Raw genomic sequence first — 23,611 nt, forward strand, 5'->3', positions numbered from 1 at the left:
AAGAAATACCTTATTTGCCACTGGGCAGTGCATTCTTAAGTTGTCAGGGGAACTTTTGTTCTTATCTCACAATCAGCTCTGAAACTACTGAAGAAAAAAAATAAAAGTAAGGTTATAAATATAATTAGCTCTTTTTAAAAAGCTTTTTATTCATACAGTTCTCAATATAGTGTCCGATTTTACAATATTTTACAGTCTCAGACTTGAGCAGGAGGACTGTCAATCACTTAAATGCCTTTATTTTTTCTTAGTGGATCAACAATCTTGAAGTTGACAGTCGGTATAATTCCTGGCCTTCCAACGTGCAAGAACTGCTGCGTCCCACATTTCCAGGCGTGATCAGACAAATTAGAAAAAACTTCCATAATTTTGTAAGTAGTAATCTGACTAGAAAGGAAACGTGCATTTTTTCAACAGCAGGGACATTAGCTTTTGCAACTTACCTAGACATATGCTGGACTCCCTGTCACTTAAATATCTTGAGATAGCATGCTTTTCTGAAAGGTTTTGTTCTACCCATAATAGTAAATTAGGGCTGATATTCAGAGATTACTGAGCATGATTCTCTGGCATCTATTAGACGCCACAAATTGCTCATCAGTGGAAAAAACTGTCACCCGAGAAATGAGATTTTGATGCATTTCAGCTTTGTGAAGTATCTGAGGGTGGTTAATGAAATCCCTCCAATTTGTTAATTAGTATCTTCTTTACAGGGTTAAGACCAACTTCAGTTGTTTCAGTTAGAAAGCATTTTTGCACCAAGACTTCAACAGGTCATCATGAGTCCTCAGCTTAATCCTGGGTGTCCTTTTAGTCTCTAGGTAAACTACTTAAAAGTTAGATCTAATAAGGAGTTTGTAAATTCTGTACTGTAACTCTTGTCATGTGGCAGGCAAATAGGCAGTTGCTCCCGCAGCTTGCGGTCATTCATTAACGTGTTATATTTTTCTCTGGAGTTCCACGCTTTTAACATTGAAATTACTAAATGAAAAGGCAACGCTTGGCATGAATAAAGGGCCCTAAATTCATTCTGAATGGCCCAGGTCTGCCCAGGTTTGCACTTGCTCTGAGAGCGTCTTAGCAGCATTGGCTCTCCAGGGGGTTGTGTTCCTCAGCTCTGAGGAAAGCCTATCTCCCATGCACATCTTAATGGGTGGATCTGTGTATGTGTGCAGGCAGAAGCCTAGGTGCTAGGGGATACTGAGGTGAAGATAAAGTACGCAAGGAGTCTGGTCTCTTCTGGTTAAAGGAGCAGTTCAGTCAGCGTGTTTTACACTATGGACTTAAAGACTTTAGAAGAAACTATTATTTAGTGGGCCTCATCTCCCTGGCAGTGTATAAAATAGGACTGATGATAATTCTGTACTGAGACATGAATGAAGCTATCTTCTTAAGGGAAGAGACGCTTTTCACTTGCAATTTATATACAGGTGCTGATAGTAGATCCTACTCACGAGACCACAGCGGAATTACTGAATGTGGCAGAGATGTTCTTCAGTAACCACATCCCACTGAGGTAATTGCTATGTTTTAATGGGTATTTTTTTACATCAGTTTTATTTTTGTGACTTTTGCAATTTTAAAATTCTCATTGGTAGGACACTGTAGGAATGTTCAGTTATCTTGTACTGGTGGTTGGGAAGGGCATTTGCTAAATACTGTTCTTATTTAAAATTTTTGAATATAACTTTTGCTAGTAGCAAAACAATGTTTGGTTTCTTTAGCAGTCCAAAAGAAACTTAAAAGCAAGCACTCTGGATGAAAGCAAGATGAAAAGCAAGATTCTGATGGATTCACCTTTAGAGATTATATGTCCTAAGTTTGATTCCTGGCTGCTCTGTTCAAAATCTTAGGAGTCCATGACAGAAAAAGCCTTTGTCTAAGATGATGACCATAGCTGACAGTTGTGTGAAGAACTGATTGACTGTTAATATAATAATGATCTGGGGATTTGTTTGATTGCAGGATAGGACTAGTCTTTGTGGTTAATGATTCAGAGGATGTTGATGGACTTCAGGATCCTGGTGTTGCCCTCCTTAGGGCATACAATTATGTGGCACAAGAAATGGACAATAACTATGCTTTCCAGACTGTCATGTCTGTAAGTATTCATTTGAAAGGGAAATTAATGTTTTGATAGTTTCCCTGTATGTAAGATTATGTTAATGTGCTAATATGTAGATAACGGAAGAAATTTTTCTTTGACTCGGCGAGTATTGAGAGCGTTTCTGAACACTAGTACCACATAATACATGGTTCTTTGCAAAGTGCTTCTGACCTACCTTTAACAAGTGAGACTAGATTTAAATGTGACACTTAACACTTTTGCATGTTTTTCTGATCCTGCCTCTTTGCTCATTCTGCCAATGAGATTATAAGTTCTTTTGAACAATTCCTGCTGCATACTTTGCCACATAAAAGGATATTATAGGTACTAGCAAGTGCATTTTCACTTGTGGTTTGACATTGTTGTACAAATCTACAAGCTGGGGCATACTGTAATATTAAACTGCTGGTGACTTGAAGACAATGACTTTTATTCTCTTTTTTTTTTGGTACATATTTATAAGTTGAAGTAAAATCTTGTGCCTTCAAGAGGAAAGCAGTTACCTACTTTACATGTGAGGTCTGTTGTATTGTTTACAAGCATGTCTTGAGTTCTGAAGGGAAGGGTAGCTCTTTGGATATGCTCTACTTGAGCATTTTTTCCCCTAAGCACTACTTTTTCCCTCTCAAATACCTATTCTAATTAAAGATGCAAGTTATTATTTAAAGAAATACATGATATTTACCTCCTTCCAATCTCAAGAGAATGACTATGAGGTAAAGCAAGATAATCATAAGAGCTACAAGAGCTCAGGAGTAATTGCAGCTAATAAATACAAAAATATGTTTTGCGATCTGGCTGTTAATGCCTTATTATAATTACTGGAATACAGGTGACAGGTCAACTTACCTTTGGTAAGGACAGAAGCTTTACAGTTGCAGCTGTAAACTTGTATTTGTATCCTGCTTTCAGATATATAACAAAGTGAAAACAGGAGATCAGCTGAAAGTGGAGCATGTGGTTAGTGTTCTTGAGAAACAGTATCCTTACGTGGAAGTCAGCAGCATTCTGGGAATTGATTCTGCCTATGATCAAAACAGAAAGGTAAGAATTAATGAAATAGAGCTTTTTTTCACTTTTTTTTGCTTTATCACCATTTTTAAAATATAGTTACATACAATTTCTTGATGCAATTCTCCTACTAAACAGGTAGCTGGTTTTGTTATCACATTGGGTGACTTTTAGTAATACTTTAAGTATTTATGTTCATCGCAAAGCTTTATATAACATACATAAAATATATATAACATCTTGTAATACAGATTTTTAAAAGTCCGTATGTATAGTACCAGAACCGAGATAACTTTCTTGTGACTCATAAGTCTTGCTTTCATTCTGATATGGAGACATCAGTATAGTTTAAAATTGCTTGAAAAAAAAATCACGGTGATGGAATGGTTCACAAGAAAACCAAGGGACTTAATGTGTGGGAAGGATTGGTGTGGGTTTTCTTTATCACTATTTGAGTACTGTGTGAGATAAAGTAATGATGATGAATTCAAAATGCCTTTCCTGTAGCAAGGCATTCAACAATCATCCTCAAATAATTTCTTAAAGCTATTTTTAGGGTTGATGCTTTTCTGTACAGAGAAAATCGGGGGAGAAAATCACTGTTCGATCACTTATATGTGAAATGAAGCAGATTTTATTTGAGGTTCTATAGGGGGATGTTTATATTTTTGTTGGATATTCTAAAAGAAAGAGTGAAAATACTGTGTACAGTAGCTCTGTAACACAGTGATACTGCCTACATCTGTAAATGTAATGAGTGTGGTCAGGGTTATATAAATAGGCTTGTATGCACACATGCTTTCCGTCTTCCAATGTAGGATAGTGAAGGGAAAAGCAATAGAAGACAGACAGACATTTTTGTTTGACTGGAGAGGCCTTTTCAGTTTACATACCAGATGCCAAATCAAACCCAAACAAAACAAAAGCAACAACTGCCCCTGAAACTCCCAACACATGCAAAGTGCTATCTATCCTCCAGAAGACCTGAGAGGCCATTCTGGAGGCCTCCCTGCGACTGGTGTACTTGACACCGTTCAGCACAACCATGTCTTAAAACATGGCAAAGCCTCTGGATAAGGAAGGAAGCCTTTAGAAAGAGCTTATCGCCATATAAAGGACACAAGTTAAAACAATACTGAGCACTCTTTCATGGGATCTGAGCTTTGTGATATCTGTGTCCTTAAAAGGCCTTGAAAGCCCTCAACAAGAACCTCTGAACAGGAGAACCTGATTAACTTCTGTCCATAACAGAGATGGTGCATTTTGCAGTGGTTACATGAAATGGGGAAATTTATCTTGACATAAGAATGCCCTACCCCACAAGTGACTGTTTTTTCACAAGTTTAAGAAACATGTTCTTAAAAAAATAAAACAAAAAACCCTCTACCCTGTCTTACAACTGTGAATGCTTGTGCTGCATTTGCTTCCATATGCAAAGTCAGATTTCCAGTTGTGCATTTTTTTTGCTATTACCAGAATGTGCTCATTGGAATTAATTTATTTACAGTACAAACTTAATGTAGTATTTTGCATTTCTGTATTATGAAGTAACTCTTTTTGCTTTGAAAATCTGAAAGACAAGGACATCTTCTGCATGTAAGACACAGAAAGTGTCTTATACACTGCATAAAAGTAATATTGTCTGTGTGATATAAAAGCTGGAAGGACATCTTGGTGTGTTTAGAATAGACTTGTGTGGATATTACATGGAAATATTATGAACCCTCATGTTAATGGGCTGACATGGTAAAGCTACTTCTTTCCCTGTATTTAGGCAGCAAAAGGTTACTATGAGCAAACAGGTGTAGGTCCTCTCCCTGTTGTGCTGTTCAATGGGATGCCTTTTCAAAAAGATCAGCTGGATCCTGATGACCTAGAAACCGTGACAATGCACAAAATCCTGGAAACTACAAGCATCTTCCAGCGAGCCGTGTACCTGGTAGGTGGTGAGTTCAGCTGTGACTTTAGAGAGAAACAAGATTTGGAAAAACTGACTCCAAAGTCCCTGAGTATGTAATACACAAGACAACTTAACTTGCATAATTTCTTGAGTTTTTTGTTGTTGTTGTTTTGGGGTTTTAATTGGTTGTTTTTTTTAAGCTATCTAAGGTGGAATATACATGTGAAATAACAAATATTTTTTCTTTCTTTCAGGGTGAATTATCAAATGACCAAGATGTGGTTGAGTACATAATGAACCAGCCTAATGTTGTTCCAAGAATTAACTCAAGAATCTTAACGTCTGACAGAGAGTACCTAGATCTGACAGGAATGAGTAAGGGATGCTTTTAGTTGCATTAAACCTGAAGTATCGGAATCAAAGACTTCTGCTGTCCCAACAGAAAGCTCTAGTGCAAAGTATTAGCAGGCCCCCAAGTGATGTTCTAGCCCTGGTGCTGGGGGAGATGTTATGTACAATAACAACATTAATGTCTACAGATTTTTTCAAAACGAGAAAATCTCGTACAGACCTTTAGGGGAATATGACTCATGAAGTTGAGAAATTAGCAATGCTAGTGAAAGCCAAGAAGAGTCATATAATGTATAAAGCAACAGCTTGTTTCTTATTTCTAACCCTCTTCTGAGTAGAGATCGACAGTCATCTCTGTGATTACTTAAGATTTGCTGTGCCATATATTTATCAGAACTTTTCAGGGCTAAATGTATTAACACTCAATGCAGCGACTCTGCAGTATAATGACAGTACTGCAAAAACTACCTTTTGTGAGTTGCTTGAAAAATAAATAGTAACACAGTGGATTTTAAAATGTATATTATTTACATAAATTAACTTCAACTAAGTGAGACTTGAACAATTCTTTCAACTGACTTCTGCATATCAAATATGCAATGTAGTTATTAATGTAACTTGTGAGATGACAAAAAATGTATTCCTCAGCTTATTATATATTAACAGTGGAAATGAGACATAAAAAGCAGTCTCATGAGGAACAAAATGGGATGTGTTTTTACTGTTCTGGTAATAGTAGTGATTTTTCTTTCCTTTTACATGGAATAGTTTGCTTTGGCATCTAATGCTCTTTCTCTTTCTCAGATAACTTTTACGTGGATGACTTTGCTAGATTTACCACGTTGGATTCCAAAGATAAGACGGCTGCTGTTGCAAACAGCATGACCTACTTAACAAAGAAAGGTAACATCTGCCATGGATTATGAACCCAAATCTAATCTTACGTGTGTTTCCAAGTGTGTGTACGGTACTCAACACACGCGCTGAGCCTTGTCAAGGCCTGTGGGTAATGGCGCAATCTAAGTGTTAAAAAGAAAGATTTTTTTATAAGGTGTGACATCTACATGGAACAAGAATGTTCCCTTCTTTAAACCCACCCTTCAGTGAATAATGAAGTCCCACCTGAACTGCTCTTGCTATATCGTAAATGACCACCAGAAATGCAGCAATGTAAGCTCTGATCCTGCAGTGACACTGACTAGAAAAATACAGAAAGGGTTCTAGCTCTCTGCCTCATAATTAAAAATTACTGAAAGTTACATAGATTCAGAAGAAAATTGTTACTGCCCGTTATATAAGACAACATCTAACATGGCTCCAGTGCATGTACCACTTTTTCAATGATAGTATTGTTTTATTACAGTTATACATAAAGTCTTCTGTTAGTGTTAAAACTCTGCTGTACTTCTCAATCTAAGAAGTGCGTGCACAGACATAAGACAGAGCTTAACCAGGCCTTTCCTGTATCCATTGCAGTTAGGCATCATAAATAATCTGTTGTCATTTGAACCAATTCCTCTTGTTCCTGTCTGTCTTCTTTACTAGGCTCTCACAAGTTTCCCCAGTACTATCTCCAGCCACTACCACCTGTACACACTGCCTTAAATGTTCCCGTTGTTCCTTCTGTCTCGTATTTGCCCTTGGTTCATGTTCAGCCACCTAGATCTGAATGAGTTTCTTGTTTTCCCTTTGTAGAATATTAATTAAACTTATGCCTCCGCATGGCCATTTGAAAGCGTGCATTAGTTTGAAATCCCATGGCTCAACAGTTTTGGGTGACTGCCCCTTCTGTCACTTCAGATATTTAATAACTGGTATCTGATTACACTAATACTCTAGCACATTTATTTTCTAAAATAATAGGAAAGTTATACATATTGCTGGCTCAGCAACAGTACTGAAATAGCACTGTCATGCTAGTTTTTAGAGAGAGAAGATAACAGAAATAGTTAACAGCCAAGTCATAATGGCATGGCAGTTCTTGCAAACGGTCTTCAGAACGATGCCTTCATGGTATGGTATGAAATTGGTAATATGTAGTATAATTAGTGCTGTAGCATGAAAATAAAGCATCAGTCTATTTGAGGGGAAGAAAAAGTCAAAGTTTATTGTAATAAAATTATCATAAATATGTTGTTTGTTGGACTTGAACTTTAGTGATTCAGTTATGCCCAGTACAGTGCTGCAGCTTCTTTCTACACATTGGGTTTACTATGAAATTATTAATATCTCTCTCCTTTCCCCCTTTCCTTTCTGCTTTTTGACCAGGAATGTCTTCCAAGGAGATCTATGGTAACTCATGCTTTAGCATTTCATATGTTGTTATTCTGGGAATTTTCTGGTTCCTTTATAACATTGGGTTTAGAACCAGCAGGAAATGAAGAAACTGTTTAAATGCATGTTTGCTTCAGCACTTTTTTCTCTATATAAAACTGATTTTGTGAACTAACAGCTTCAGTATGAAGAAGTGATATGTCTGTACACCAGTTGGAATCTGTAAGTTATTTATAGGTTCCTTTGTAATTTCTAAATTAGAAAGGTAGCTAACAAACAAAAAACCATATTAATAAAAAAATCCAGCATAGAAACAGTGATGCATGCTGTCCCATGTGGGTTTTCTGAATGAGGTAAATGAAACCTAATGTAATACCAATACTGTTATTCTTGTCTTGCCAGACTTCATAGCTTAGCTTCATCCATATCTTTCCTATATAATTTTACTTTTTTTTGAAACCTTTGCATGTGCATCATATTTCTCCTTCAAAAGAGGAAAAACTGAAGCTTGCTTTCCCTTCACCCTCAAATTTCTCCCACTTTTTTTTTTTTAATTGCAGATGATTCCTTTGTTAGACCAGTTACTTTTTGGATTGTTGGTGATTTTGATAAACCTTCAGGGAGGCAATTGTTGTATGATGCAATTAAACATCAGGTGGGTAATGCTTTCATTTCAATGGGTAAGCAGTGCTAATAAAGCAGTAGGTAGAGTGTTGAAGAGCACAGGGTGTGCTTCTTCCTGTTGCATGAGCTGGGAAGATTGGTTCTCCCCACAGGGTCTCTATATCCAGCATCATCTTGTTTGTAGGGGCTGGACTATCACTGACCTTCTTGTACTAGGGCAGAATTCCCTCCTGGCACTACACTAATACAATACAGAAAAGATGTTCTTTTAAGCCCCTGGTTCTCAATTGAAGATGTCTGTGTTTTGGTTTGGAGATGAATATGAGCATTGCTCTCTGCTCTGTCCTGTTCGTTCCAGGAAGATAACTGAATCATAAAACCAGATAGCTTACTCCCAAAGCACTGTTTGGCCAGACCGCTGAGTGGTGGCCATGGTCCTATATCTCTTACATAGCACTATTATCTAGAAGATTCCTGTCACAGTGGTGCCTATATGTAAACTAAATACTTAATGCTAAATTAGTTCCTTTATCCTTTTAACATTGTGCTGTTAATTACCTGATTTGGAATCTGGTTTTCTGGTTTAGAAATACAAAGATTTTGATACAGAGTTTAATGAAACAGACTTATTCTTCTCAGTTAAAACATACCTGAAATCTAAAACTTTCCTAATAATATGTTTCATTAAACACAGAAATCCAGCAATAATGTTCGCATTAGCATGATTAACAATCCTAGTGAAGATCCAAATAGCCAGAATACACTTGTTGCTAAAGCCATATGGGCAGCTCTACAGACACAAACGTCAAATAATGCCAAGAACTTCATCACCAAAATGGCAAAAGAAGAAATTGCAAAGGCACTAGAGGCAGGAGCCGACATCTTAGAGTTTGCTGTTGGGGTAAGCATGTTTGTTGGTATTTACAAAGGTAGGGTATTTTGCTTGTTCTTCTAATGAATTTTTTAGTGTAGAATGTTCATACACAGAAGATGCAGTAGCAATGAAGAGTAACACTGTTGCTTTTGGTGGTGTTGGGTTTTTTGGCTCTGAAAGGTAAAATTACCTAAATATCCATCTGAAAATAAAGTAAATCCTCGTACATATCAGAGCTACATAATTTTGAAAAGTCAGAAGGAATGCAGATTCAGAGATATGTTTGAGTGAGTCAGTTGTTTCTTGGGGAGTTAAGAGAGAACTACAGTCTTTTTTAAAAGCTGAGAAAAAAGTTAGATTTCTCAAAGTAGGTTTAAGCAAGTTAGGCAAGAATCACTTAAGAAGGGAAGAATGGAACAACTGGTCTAAGTAGCAACAATTATAAGGCTGTGACCCTTCACATCCTAAGTTGGGATAATGTTTGAAGGTGAGAGGCAAGAACGAGGTTTAAGACCACAAAGAAAAGGGGCCTGGGGAATAAATTTTAGCAAGATATGAAGATGTTCTTGAATGGAAACAAAAAAGGTGCATTTAAAAAAAGTGTGCAGAGGTGTACTTCTCTTCCCATTTCAATGTCAAGTATTCTTTTCTTTCAGGGTATGGATATCAATAATTTCAAAGAAGCCTTTGAATCTCCCAAGGTGGATTTTATTCTGTCCCATGCTATATATTGCAGAGATGTTCTAAAGCTGAAGAAGGGGCAGAGGGCTGTGATCAGCAATGGAAGGGTGAGATCAATCAGCAGACAGTAAAAGAGATATTCCACATGTGGTAAAGAAGCAGGCCCTGAGCAGCGGAGTCTGGGGATCAGACACAGAGTCTCAGCCTTCTTTATGTCTCTGCAGTCTTTAGGACTGCTTTCAGTTTGATTTATTCCATCCTGCAGTGACTTTTTCTTTGTACAGTGTGCAGTTAGTTGTTGGTGTTTTGTACAAATTCAGATCTCTTGATAACAGAGCTGCTTCGTGTTGGCAGTGAATTGAGTCCAGGGGTGGAAAGGGATGATAAATTCGAAAGATTGTGCTGCTTCAGTTCACTGGGCAAAATGCTACTCTATCTGGCCCTGATCAAGGTGCCTTGGTCTCTTCCACCAGCTCTTTTTGTAAGAGCCACTTAGATTAGGCGAATTATGTTACAATAGTATTTCACTCCAAATAATGAAACCCAGCTGTGTACAGCGTTAAGTTTTCTTTTGTCATCTGCTTGCTAGTTAGGAAAAAACCCCCACAAGTTCCAGTGGTTACTGTATACTTTAATGGGCTAAAAATTTCAAGTGATGAGTGGCAGTATTCTTTCTCTCATTAGCAAAACAGCAAGAATTGTCTCTGGTAGCTTTTAGGCTTCTGAAGGCTAGAGGAGTGAGATTTGCTAGAGTTTTGCTGGACTGCTGGAATGGGCCTGGTATTCTATTGCCCTTTCAAGATGTAGTATTGCATGTGTAATTTAACATGCCTGACTTTTGCAAACCAAGCACTCAGTGAAAATTGTAAGCATGCATTTTATGCCTTAGTCTGGGACTCCTGGCTCTAAATAGCTACTTACCTGTTAAACTCTGCTGCCGTTGACATTAATACCAGCTTAAACAGTTGATAGAGAGATTGGGCTGGAGTATTTATTTAATGCATCTTTGAATTTTGTTTCGGTGTAGCCTTTACCTATTAATGCTGATCATGGGGGTTTTTTTGTAGATTATTGGCCCATTAGAGGATGGTGAGATGTTCAATCAGGATGATTTTCATCTCCTTGAGAATATCATACTAAAGACATCAGGACAGAAAATCAAATCTCAGATTCAGCAGCTGGGCTTTGAAGAAGATCTGTGAGTAAACATAAAGAGGCTTACAAAAAAGTGGTGGTATTCTGATAATGTGACTTTCTGCAGCCTGGAGAAAGCTTTATCAAGTACACTCTGGATAGGTGCTATAAACAAACCTGTGTATGTTCGTATGGTCAAGGCTCAGATGTTCAGAGGGGCAAGTGAGAAAGGAAAAAGATGTACGTTATCTTTACTGGCTTTAAAGTATTTAGTGACTTTTTTGTAGTTCACAGTCTCCTGCAGGTATGGAGCTGTAACTGTATCCCCCAGATTCAGGAAGCTGTTTGAAGAGTGCTGGCAGCCCCTACTATGGTACTGTGCTCGGAGTTAATTGTTCTTGACTCGTTATCTATATCTAGTAGCAATCTGCCATGGCCAGTCTGTTACCTCATAACGGAAGTTGGAGGAGTTGTGTTGGCTGGAGCCTCACTGACAAGCAGCAAGAAACTGGGAAAGTGCCCAAGTCTGTAGTAATTTGCTACTGAACTGTTCAAGTGAAGATGAAACAGTAAATGTGTTGGTACTTTTTAAAGAGAAACAGTAAGAAATGACACAGAGACAAGAAAACGAAAATCATAGTTCTAGATAACTATTGCAAAAAGCATAGAGGTAAGCTAATCAAAAGAAAGTCATTCAGGTTCAAAATAGCTGAAGTCCGTAGGTATGCATCTGCGCGTTGGAGCTCATAGCTAAGAAGATAGCTTCTCTCATATTTGGCATTACGTTTTTCCGTGATGCTGCTTGGCTGTTAAAGGCTGGTCAAGTTAAGCACAAGGTCTTTTGTGCAGAAATCTTGTGTGATTCCGAGTCCTAGGAGGACAGGTTTTAACCGCATTCCAAACACTTTTGCATCCATTGCCATGTTGAGAATCAAAAGAGAAATACGGGCGATGGGGTAGAGGAAGAGGGCACAGTTTGAACACAGGCTAGTTTTGTACAGAGCAGTGGGTTTTGGTCTGAATGCTGCCAAAGTTTTCTGAAAGCTTTTGAAATCATCTGCTGCATTGACAAACACTGTAGAACGTGGCAGACTTCACCAGGCTTGTGTTTTTGGTATGAACAATTCAAACAGCCGTCACTATAAACCTATGAGACTTACTTAATTCAGGAAAAGCTGACAGACCTTTAAGTACAGTATTGTTTCTTGGCAAAGCTATGATGTACAAATCAATTGTCATTTAACTTTCAAGAGGTTTTACATTTTCAAGATAAAATACATTCTTAAAATACTAGACTGAAAATTTATGAGAAGAATAAAAAGGAAGAAGTTGTCAGAAGTGATTCTCTTTTAATGATAGGACGCCTCTCCCTCAGAAGTTTCTCCACATACAGAACTGCTTTCTAGTTCTCAGAGTTGCAGTGTAAAATAGGAAGACTGCTCTGAAGCAAGGGTTTGATCTGAATCGCTTACAGGTCTAAGAGGTTGGTGAAGTTCAGGGATGCAGTGCCTGTAGCATGGTTGACCTCTAAAATACCAGCTGTTCTGTACTTGTTACAGTTCAACCCTTTGGTACCCACAGTAATAAGGCTGCAACCTGTTTAACTTAATGGTGGATTAACCCTTAAATATGTTTAATGCTGCAGAACTTGTGTAGAGAGGTAGTAAAAGTGTTAGTTTGTGTATCTGAATTCAGTCTGTTTTCTCTTTTGCTGCTAACGGGCAGAAATGTGATAAGTAGACACATTTTCTGAGTATCTGTAAACTTGGGTTTTTTCCTTCTTTTTTCTTTTCAGTGCAAGTGACTTGGTAATGAAAGTGGATGCTCTTCTTTCTGCTCAACCAAAAGGAGAAGCAAGGATTGAGTATCATTTTTTTGAAGAACGATACAGGTATAGGATTGCTGGCACTGACTTTTAATGTTCCCATGGTTTTAAGTGGCATTTAACTTGTTAAAAAAATAAAAATAATCCAAGTAGCAATAGGGAAGTCCCCAACTGTTTTCCAGACACAGTGAGATTCCAGGAATTTTGTCTGTTTACCTGTCTCTATATACGTATATGTATAATGTATTTTTTTCTCTATCTAGTTTCAGAAGGCGCATAGTATTTAGGAAGTAATTTGCTTTCAGAATGAAATGGATTGTGTTTTTCCTGTGTTTATCCAAACTTTTGATGCTTTAAAATTGTTTTTCTGTTTAGTGCAGTTAAACTGAGACCAAAAGAGGGGGAGACATACTTTGATGTTGTGGCTATTGTTGATCCTGTGACCAGAGATGCTCAAAGACTTGCTCCGTTACTTTTGGTATGTGTACAGTGTTGTAATGCATTTTATGGCAATTTCAAAAAGTTGTCTCAGTTCTGTAATTTTGGAGTGTTTGTCTTCCTCCTTGACTGGGTGGTGACCACTGGCATTCTCATAGTGCGTCTGATTTGCACAATACATTTATTAGTGGAAAAACTAATTACGCTATACTACACACTAACAAGACCATGCTTAGATATCATCTAGATAGCTTTGAGTTTCACCATTTTAACAGTTCAGTTTGCAATGACTATTCTTGAGGAGGAGAGTCTGCATCCCAAAAAGAATGCCTGCAATGTGAGGGAGAAGTTAACTGTTCTTCTTAAAACCACCAATTAAAAGGTGGGTGTGGTAAAGCAAATAATGAGAAGGGACGACTGAAAATGATCAGGTAACGTGCCTCCTTGAGGTCTTGTCTATAAAAACAGTGTTCAACTTTTCCTAGTTAGCATTGTAAGGGATGTCTTTTTCTCGTTACTTTAGGTTTTGAACCAATTGATAAATATGAACCTAAGAGTGTTTATGAACTGCCAGTCCAAACTTTCTGACATGCCACTGAAAAGGTAAGCAGTACCATGCCAGAGTTAAAAAGAGAAAGAAAAACCTGTTGGAATGTGCAAGCATGGAAACATGGTCAAATGTCCTACAGGAAGTCTCAACAACTGCTTTGAGCTCTTTTATATAATTTGTGGGTAGCATGAGCTGGTTTACAAGTTGGGTGCATTTTTATTTTGAGATATATATATGAAAGTTAACTTACTAATCTTAATGGTTGAGTCTTGCACATTCTGGTTGGTCCTTCAAGATGGAAATTCTGATCTGTTCTAACAACACTTCCCTCCTGTATGCAAGAGGGAATAAAAATTTCCTATCGGGCTTCTTGAAGACATTGGAGGTCTGCGAAAGCTGATGCCATCAGCAAGTTCAATGAGAGTGAAGTATTTGCAAGGTTTGGCAGAAATATGTTCTAACATTTTTCTTTCTTAAATTTCAGCTTTTATCGCTATGTTTTGGAGCCAGAGATTTCTTTCACAGCAGATAATAACTTTGCTCCAGGACCAATTGCCAAGTTTTTGGATATGCCCCAGTCTCCACTCTTCACTTTGAACCTAAATACTCCTGAGAGCTGGATGGTGGAATCTGTCAGAACCCCATATGACCTTGATAATATTTACTTAGAGGAGGTAAGAGAAACCAGCGTGTTCCTATTACTGCATTTAAAAGGTGGGTTTTTTCCAGGGCTTATTTTTGTAATGGGAAAGAAATGTAGAATTTTAAAATGCTAATAAACAGAACTGTGGATGTTAAGACCTTTTACGTTTGCAGACCCCTAAATGTTTCCTATGAGGGATGCAGGCAAACCTAAGCTCACTGACAGTAAGATTGCTGTTCTCAATTACTTGTGGAGCCTTGAACCACAGGTTGAAAAATACCGTAGGCTTGAAGCAGATCCTACAGATCCTTTGAGTGTGTGTATATAACGTTTCAGAGTGTCCTGAGCTAGAAACAAAGAATCTCTTTGTTGGTCACTACATAACTTTTTCAATTTATTCGTTGAAAAATTTTTTGAGATTAGAGCTCCCTACAGCTAATGTCACAACTCAAAATAAGATTGTTATTTTTTTAAACCTCTCTTTAGAAATTGTGAAGTAAGATCTGAGTCCTGTTCCATTTTACTTACTTTCCCTTGCTCTGAGAAGCCATCAAGTTGGTTTTAGCTACCTGTTCATTTTCACAGCTTTGTTACTGGCAAACACTTTTGTGGCCCATGTAAGGAGATGCAGTATCAATAAAGCAGTAAAACCAATGCAGCAGAAACCCACTCAATTGCAGAGGGTTTCGGAGCTGACTGCTGCTAGGACAGGCCCTGAATTAGACTACTACAATATCGATCTGGGCAGTGCTGCCCCACGTACATCAGGATAAAATGAGGAAGGAAAAATCCAAGGGGCTAGAGTTTAGTAGAAAAAGGACATTAAAAATGGAAAAAAACTATCTGTATGTCCAACTTGATGATTCTCATTAATCTTTAATGGCATTGATAAGTCAGTGCTAATTATTAACCTCCTGCTGTTAGCAGTTAACTTTAATAGTTTTCAGAAGATCTAGAAACAGTGGGCTAGTAAGTGGTTACAAAATGCACTATACTAACGTGTTATGATGGGCACTAAAAACGCATATATTAAAAATTAGAAAATCCATGTGTGATGCAAAGTAGCAAACTTTGGACTTCAGGGTGCCATGTTAAATTCTTTTGCAATACAGAAACGCGTTCGCTGCATGTGTAACGAGGTTGTCAGGCCCTTTACAAACAGGCCTCTTGGAAAGCAACAGTCTGTACAACCTGGTGGTCATTACAAACGTGGGTTACTTTCTCGCTGAACGTTCTCACACCAAATGGCTGATACTACTACGTGTTTCAAGCCTTCCAGTTCCCACACCCCCCTTAGATTAACTGAAAGCCTGAGAGACGAGGGGGATTAAATGCTTCAGGCATTCTAAGTACCATCCTGAGCCTCCAAATAAATAGTAGCTTTACTTTTGCAGGTGCACAACTTCCAGTTCCTAATATGCAGCCTGTTGGTGCTATAGCAATTAAACTGTCATTTTGGATGTGCAATGAGAGAAGATGCTTTGTGGGATTAGACTAATATTTTACTTTGTTGTGTCCTCAGGCTACATCTGAATTTAGCCTGGGAGAGACCCAAGTTTTTCTGCGTTTGTTTGATTTTGTTTGTTTTTCCTTTTTCTCGGTACTTTCATTCAGTGTAGAAAAAAGGAATTGGTTGTTCTGACAGGACCCTAACATACTGTAAGAGTAATGCAGAGCAAAACAGAACGTGTATTTCAGATGATAACTATTAGATGAGACTAGCTTTAAAGAGGTTTAGATTCAAGGTTCTGGGGCCCATCATATACTTTTTATGAGATGCCAGACCAATCACTTACCTGACTACATTCTCCAATAAATGTTAAAAAAAAAACCCTGTAAAATAGAGCAACAGTCTTTCCCTTTTCTTTTCCTAGCATCTTACCAGTTGAGATTCAAATCTTTTGGGTCAGGGACACTTAACAGTATGTCTGTGAAGTTCGTCACTCAGAGGAGCTGAGCTCTTTGAGGCTTTCTAGGTATTTGTTTAATAAAATTACTCTGGTAAAATAAAGTAAGTGTTATTTAATTACTATGGCTATTTTAGAGAGTAACTGAATCACCAAAAACCTGCACTTGAAAGCTAGTGCTGAATTCAGCAGTGTCTTCTCCTTACAGGTGGATAATGTTGTAGCTGCAGAATATGAATTGGAGTATCTGCTTCTGGAAGGACACTGCTATGACATTACTACTGGACAGCCACCTCGGGGACTCCAGTTTACACTGGGAACTTCAACCAGTCCTGTCATTGTTGATACCATTGTTATGGCCAACTTGGTAAGCAGTCGACTGAAACTGGCAACAAATAACTGGTCCTCTAGTGAGCACAATCAATTGCATAAATCATTGAGTGTTTTCTAGTATGGAAGAAAGGCTATGGATATGCGGCGTTACACTCCACAGTTGCTTGCAAATAGATCAGAACCGCATCATTCTTAACACTGATGTCTAAAACCTTGCAGTGTACTTATTGTCTCTTACCTCTTTCAAGATGTAAGATACACCAAAGGCGTACAATGATGCCACTATTCTTAAGCAACTTCTTTCCAGGGAAGGTCAGACAGTTCTGTTTTTCCTAGGCAGGGTACTCCTTAGACCATCCACTCAGGTGGACAGTTGTCTTGTCTTGGGACCCATTTCTTCAGATCTATGGAACAAATGGAGAGTCAGCAGGAATAATTGACATTCTAGAAAACAAAGGAAGTGTGAAAGAATGGAAATTGCTTGATTTAGTTGAGAAGAGGTGACGGAAATCCAAGCGTATGATTATTCCCTGCAGCTGCCTGCAGGGGTAATGGACTGAAATTATGGCAAGGGAAGTTAGTCACTGGAATATTGTCTTGATATGTAATGTTAGTGAAAAACTGGAATAAAGAAAGGATAAAAATGTTTACCGATACTAAATATTTATTTTAAAATTCTTACACTCATTTTCTATTTCTCTGTGCCTTTTCTTAGCCACAGTATATCCTATAATGATGTAATATTTCTTATTGTAATAAGGAAGATGACCCTTATTTTATGTGTGATCACATTGTGTGTGTGTGTGTGTGTGTGTGTGTATGTTAGGGAAAAAGCTTAATGCCTAGGAGGTGTGGTTTTTTTCTAATTAGTTAAACCAAAGTGTACGTACCACAGCATACAATGCTGCATCTGGGAATCTTCTTCCTCAGCTCAGTGCCTATGCTGTGAAGGGGTATGAAGAGATCAGGAAAATGCCCTGTGTGGGTGTTTTTGTTTTGTTTTGTTTTTAAAAAAGCAGACTGGGTCACATATGGAATTGCATGGGACACTGAAGCATCACTACAAATGTTTGTATCTTCTATAAGTGTAATAATCTAAACCACAGAAGACACTTCAAGACTTGTATACAATATTTGAATTTCAAGTTATAACTTGTTAAGTTCTGTAGAAGAGCTATCTTGTAAGATACAAACTATGTTACTGTCTCCTGCTGTAGCTGAAGTACCAGTCTGTGGAGCTTCAATATTGATTTAGATTTAGTTGCCAACCACTGTTTAGAAATTGACTCGCTCCTTCATGAAGGCAAGCCTTTGCAGAAAAAACTTTGGGGTTGCACTCTTCCCGCCAGGACACCCTGAAGACTTTGTCATCTAACAAATAGTGCTAGACCTTTTCATATTCCTGTCTCTTATGAAAAAACAATGGTTTTCAATGGAATGTCTAGCGTTTTTCTCATTTTCTGGGGTTTTGTTTGTTTGTTTAAGGCCTTATGGTTATGTTAATAAGCTGGTTTACAAGTAACTTTTCAGCTATAAAACAGCGAGTCAAAACACATGACTTTAAACTTGTTTTTCTACATCTGCATTCTCTAGAGCAGACAAATACTCTTTTTGCTTTACAGGGTTACTTCCAGCTAAAAGCTAATCCTGGTGCATGGACTCTAAGACTCAGAAAGGGCAGATCTGAGGATATCTACAGAATCTACAGGTAGGACAGTATAAGAAATATTTCAATCTTATTCTTGTGAAACTTTTGAACTAGGTAGGCATTGTAATATGTGAATCTAACAGTTCCCTTGTCAAACTGTAGTGAACCGAACAGCAAATTATATTTTGTACTGAACAGAAGTTATGTGAGATGAATTAAATGAATTCATTTAAAAACCCCAGTAAGTGTGTGTTCAAATACAAGTATCTGTTACTTTGTCACATCTCAAACCTGTTTTACAGTGCTAAGGCTTAATGCCATGTAGAAAAATGTGCAGAAGAAATAAAGAACATATTTCTGCTTTGTAGTAAAGGTCAGTATTTTACTGTATTTTCAGCCATGATGGCACAGACTCTCCACCTGAAGCCAGTGACGTTATTGTTGTTCTCAACAACTTCAAGAGCAAAATTATTAAAGTGAAGGTGAGTTTAAAAACTAGAGTTGCTCTTAAAAAAGACTGTTTGACCAACAGTGGGGAAGGAATGTCCATTAAGGCCTCCTGATGATCCCTGGCAGTTCGCACAAAGTTCACATCACAGCGTCTGTAATGGAGAGAATTATCTGCAGACTTGGTTTTGGTTTTTTTGAGACATGTAACTGCTGTTCCTTTTGTATGCCCATGAGAAACAATTATGCTCAGATTTCACTGACTCACTTGTGCTTGTGACTTAAGAAAAAAAGTCAGTCTTGTATGTCCTATGTATGTCTAGTAATAAACATTCAGTGTATCCATTGAGCTAGTATTTTATGTTACAGATAAATTTTACTCATCTGGTACTATATTTTCTATCAATCTGATACAGAGTATGTGAGAATACTTTTTTTTTTTTTTTTTTTTTTTTTAAAAGGTAAATTAGTAATCTGCTGTCTCTTAAGGTTGCCTCTCAGACAATGACATAACTGAAAAGTTTGAGGAGGACAATTGATAGATAAGTGGTGGTTATAACGTATCCGGTTCACACTTCCTCGTAGGATTTACTTGTGCTAGAGTAATTCTGGGACATTCTACTGATTCACTGCTTTGTCTGTGTATCTGCTTTGGAGTCTCAGTGGCCAAGAATACCTCTTAGGAACAGAAAGTGGTGTTGAGGTGTTCTGTTGATTTTTGCTGGGGGGTTGGTTGGTTGGTTGGTTGGTTGGAGGGGTTTTCTTTGCCAGTCTCCATCAGCAATGATGGTCACTAAACACCTCTCAGCAAAGCATTTTAACCATCTAGACTAACATGTCTTTGGTGTCTGAAAACAGCTTCGGAATCTGTTCTGAAAATGTCAGTTCACTGCTGAGCTGTTTCTCCAGACAGCTTAGGTTACCTGTCAGCTCACTGGACATAATTCCAATGGCTACAAACAGAGCCAGTGTCAAAATAACACTCCATAGCTGTTTGCCCAATATGTGGTTCTGCTCACTAAAGCAATGTTTTGCTTTACAGGTTCAGAAAAAACTAGATATGATGAATGAAGATCTACTAAGCGATGGTACCAGTGAGAATGAATCTGGATTTTGGGAGTCTCTCAAATGGTAAAACTAATTCAATAATAACCTGCAAGTCTCTTGAAACTGGAAAACTATTTCATGATAGTTAGGTCTGTGATATTCCCCAGCCATCTATTAAGACTGCTTGAATTTAGGCCTTGTTAACTCCTTGTCTTTCATAGGACCCCTCTCTTTCTAGAGAACTGAGCTACTGCTTTGCACCTGCTTACCCTCCCTTTCCTCTAGTGCTACTTGGGGGCCTGAAAACATTGTTCCTTTCCAGGCGCTGCATCTCAGCGAGCCATCTTCCAACTGAATTGTTCATATATCAGCTGTTGGGTCTTCCATATCTGCGTCTGCAGCACTCTGCCTTGTGGAGGACACCCTGACCAGTGTGGGGGGACAACTGCCCAGCAAATTGTCATCTGTTGCACTCTTCCCTATATAGCTGGGCCTTAGTATAAATACTTTTGTCCTTTCAGGGGATTCACAGGAGGACAAAAGAATGAAGATGTGAAACAGGATAAAGACGATGTACTAAATATATTCTCTGTGGCTTCAGGACACCTGTATGAAAGATTCCTACGGTTAGTTGAGAATTTATAATCTGGGGATGTGCCCTGCTTTCCACAAGGAAAAAGGTTAAAATTTGCAAGAATATATATAAGAAAAAAAATCCAACAGCTCAGAAATCCTCTAGATTTTGCATCTACTGTATTATAGGAACTTTTGTCTGCATAACATTCATACGTTCAAAATAGACTTAGTTTAATAGATGGTACGTTGCTGTCCTAGAAGTCTCATTACAATATAACCAAATACAAATGTACTGTTAAGGAGTTACAGAATAAGTCGTTGTTGCTTTGGAGAAGAATCTGAACTTCTCAAAGGACTGTAAAAGCCGACAGGTGGTATATTCTCTTAGTAGTTAAAGTACATAGATTTTGGGCGGTTTAGTAATTTTGTAGATAAAATTGAGCAATTTGCAATAGGCTGAAGCTTCCCGCTTCTTCTTCATGTGTGAAGATCAGTTATCTGACACATAACTGCAGTTAGTCTAATAATGTAACCCAGCAATTTGTAATCTGTTACGCAGCTGATCTCTAGGGGGTGGCAGTTGTTCCTATAAATGCTTTATTTTTTTTTTCTTTTGATAGCATAATGATGTTGTCTGTGCTGAAACATACTAAGACGCCTTTAAAGTTTTGGTTTCTGAAGAACTACTTGTCACCTACATTCAAGGTTCGTTACTAATTAGAAATTTATTCTACTGTGGGGAAAAGTTTAAAAAAAAAAAAGAAAAAAGTTGCAACTTGTGCATCATACTATTGCGTAAACATACGTACAGTTACCTGTCTGTATACCTTCTATTTTGACAAAGCATCAAGTTGGTATAAGCTGGTGGTTCTGCCTAGAAAGCTTTGAGAAATGACAGACAGGTTGACAGTGGACTCATGCTGAAGGTAAATATTTAAGAGAACAGCACATATTAGGAAAATCATACTTGAAAGAATCTGAACTTTTTTTTTGTGACTTGCACAATAAAGGTGTAGATTTTAAGATGAAATTCAGGGTTATAAACTTAGATCTAATACATAAGGGTTGAGAGATTATAGGAAAGAAGCAATCAGAGCAGCAAGGCCTATGAGTAGGTGTGGAGAGAGCTTCATTAAGAGGAGACATTAAGACCATGTTTCAGACTGACTAGAGTACATGAGTGGTGCATGGTAAAGAGGGACGCAGGCCCTAGATAAGCATACCTGGAAATACTCATCAATTATATGTGATACATCATAAAACAAGGAGCAGGATTCAAAACAGAACCCAGAGGTAAACGGACGTCAAAATATTCAGGAATTTGTAACTTTTAACATTTAAGATTAAAAAGTAACCTGTCTTAGAGAATCTTGCCTCTTCAGTATGAGCTTGGGGAATAACTGGCAGCGTCCCCATTGGTGCAACCATGGGCTGTGCTGTGACTCTGCTGTTGTCAGTCACCTCTTGGGGTGGTGCAACAATATGCTCCCCCACTCCCTTCCTAATGGCCGTGCTGTACCAGCAACTCTCCCGGTGCCAGAGGAAGCCTCACAGAACAGAATGTCAACTGATTTGACAGTGGCCCAAGTTGTTCTAGTAAAAAATCCCTCCCAATTCTTTTCTCTCATGTTATTATTCCCATTTATGCTGCTTTGTACAGCCCTAAATAACAATTCTCCCATCTGCAAAATTTTACAATTTGAGTAATGCATTCTTTTAAACTGAACTGTGGATTGCTATAAAATGGCCCATAAGTAATTGTGTGGGAAAAAATGCCAAAATATTTAGTTGTCTTATGATAGTTGGCTTTACAATTTGTACTGATTGTTTGAAATAGCAATGAAACTGTAGTTATTCTTTGTGGTATTTCATTTTCTAATGTCCTATGCTTTATTATAGGACCGAAGCCTATCTCTTGTAATGCACTTTTCTTTTCCCTGCAGAGGAACAAAGAACTGAGATAAGCTACTTTTTTCCCCCTCCCTCTGCAGGAGTTCATCCCATACATGGCAGAGAAGTATAATTTCCAGTATGAGCTTGTCCAGTATAAATGGCCACGCTGGCTTCATCAGCAAACAGAGAAACAGCGCATCATCTGGGGTTACAAGATCCTCTTTCTAGATGTGCTTTTCCCATTAGCTGTTGATAAAATCCTGTTTGTGGATGCTGATCAGGTAACACAGAGGTTGGAATTACTTCATCTTTTCCTTTTTTTCTTTCTGTTTTTCTTTTCTCTAAGAATAGTATGTCCTGGAATACAATTGCTGTATTATTGGAAAGGTTGCAAGTTTGAGCCTTTCGCAGGCATGACTGAAGGCTGATTCTGTAACTATCGCATGCTTCAGTGAGTGCTGTTTTTTCTGCCTGTTCCCACAAAGATTGGTTTTGTTGGCTCACCCTTTTACTTTTGTCTGGTTCCTCGTTCACTCACTGTGATTCCAGCTAGTTTGCCAAATAGATTGTTTCACCCTTCCATTTTTCCAGTTCCGCCTGTTCTCCCAGCCTGCAGATCACTTACCACGTACGGTGTTTTCCTAAGTCACCACACACCCTCCCCTCCCACCCCCCTGCTTTTAACTTGGCCAGATCTGAGTGGCTTTCAGAGGAGCCAGAAGGCAAATCCCTTGTGCACCAAGCCATGTCTTGCTGCAAAGCAAACGGTGTCTGTAAGGCTTTGTATGTGCTTACTGCTTGGATGGTTTGGAAGTGCAGGGTACATGTGCAGTGAGAACTGCAAACAAAATGCCTTCAATAACATGTATGAAACTGAGAAGTACAGATTACCAACATGTAAGTATAAAATGCCTTAGGTGTTTTGGTATATGTACATTATGATCCCCTGTCAGTTAAAACCATTACAACTTATGCTGAAGTATCACCTAGGGTAAGTTTCCAGCTGCACCGTTCTCATTTTAGACAATTTTTGCTCTGCTTATAAAAGAGATATTAATGCATTTTTTTTCCCCACCAGAGTGGTATTTTTAGAGTAGTGTTACTGCCACAATATCTGTGTCAAAAAGACATTAAAAACCTTCCTCCCTGAAGGGTTTGCAGACTTTCAAGAGGAAAGGATACAAAGGATCATAGTAGAGTTCATGTATAGTGAGAATTCTTGCTGCTTATTAAGCAACAATTTGGCACTTCAGCCGTCAAACCAACTCCTAACAGATTACTTTAAGCTCTATTTTAGTTGTTCCAGCTCTAAGGGCAGACAACACCTTTTGTGCTGTCTTTTTGTACT

General features: G+C 38.1%; 1 protein-coding gene and 1 long non-coding RNA gene across 8 annotated transcripts in view; one reads left to right on the forward strand and one right to left on the reverse strand.

Moving 5' to 3' along the window:
- The window catches only part of LOC129210321 (uncharacterized), a 33,955-nt gene extending 16,925 nt beyond the window's left edge, over window positions 1–17,030 (reverse strand). For both annotated transcript variants that reach the window (XR_008578380.1, XR_008578379.1), the window contains exons 1-3: window positions 16,891–17,030; window positions 2,957–3,132; window positions 10–87 (exon numbers count right to left, since the gene is read on the reverse strand). This is a non-coding gene — a long non-coding RNA (uncharacterized LOC129210321). The remainder of the gene's footprint in view (window positions 1–9; window positions 88–2,956; window positions 3,133–16,890) is intronic.
- The window catches only part of UGGT1 (UDP-glucose glycoprotein glucosyltransferase 1), a 45,793-nt gene that overhangs the window by 18,591 nt on the left and 3,591 nt on the right, over window positions 1–23,611 (forward strand). For 4 of the 6 annotated variants that reach the window (XM_054836152.1, XM_054836151.1, XM_054836153.1 and 1 more), the window contains exons 15-37: window positions 252–371; window positions 1,431–1,516; window positions 1,966–2,101; window positions 3,020–3,151; window positions 4,893–5,057; window positions 5,273–5,393; window positions 6,174–6,272; window positions 7,638–7,661; window positions 8,204–8,298; window positions 8,962–9,168; window positions 9,798–9,929; window positions 10,890–11,020; window positions 12,752–12,847; window positions 13,157–13,259; window positions 13,743–13,822; window positions 14,254–14,443; window positions 16,528–16,686; window positions 18,275–18,360; window positions 18,698–18,782; window positions 19,790–19,878; window positions 20,316–20,420; window positions 20,991–21,075; window positions 22,362–22,544. In XM_054836152.1, the coding sequence (XP_054692127.1) occupies window positions 252–371; window positions 1,431–1,516; window positions 1,966–2,101; window positions 3,020–3,151; window positions 4,893–5,057; window positions 5,273–5,393; window positions 6,174–6,272; window positions 7,638–7,661; window positions 8,204–8,298; window positions 8,962–9,168; window positions 9,798–9,929; window positions 10,890–11,020; window positions 12,752–12,847; window positions 13,157–13,259; window positions 13,743–13,822; window positions 14,254–14,443; window positions 16,528–16,686; window positions 18,275–18,360; window positions 18,698–18,782; window positions 19,790–19,878; window positions 20,316–20,420; window positions 20,991–21,075; window positions 22,362–22,544 (2,709 nt within the window). The remainder of the gene's footprint in view (window positions 1–251; window positions 372–1,430; window positions 1,517–1,965; window positions 2,102–3,019; window positions 3,152–4,892; window positions 5,058–5,272; window positions 5,394–6,173; window positions 6,273–7,637; window positions 7,662–8,203; window positions 8,299–8,961; window positions 9,169–9,797; window positions 9,930–10,889; window positions 11,021–12,751; window positions 12,848–13,156; window positions 13,260–13,742; window positions 13,823–14,253; window positions 14,444–16,527; window positions 16,687–18,274; window positions 18,361–18,697; window positions 18,783–19,789; window positions 19,879–20,315; window positions 20,421–20,990; window positions 21,076–22,361; window positions 22,545–23,611) is intronic. The other 2 variants (XM_054836157.1, XM_054836156.1) reach the window with 1 other exon arrangement.

This window comes from Grus americana, chromosome 9 (genome assembly GCF_028858705.1).
Source record: "Grus americana isolate bGruAme1 chromosome 9, bGruAme1.mat, whole genome shotgun sequence".
Taxonomy (NCBI): domain Eukaryota; kingdom Metazoa; phylum Chordata; class Aves; order Gruiformes; family Gruidae; genus Grus; species Grus americana.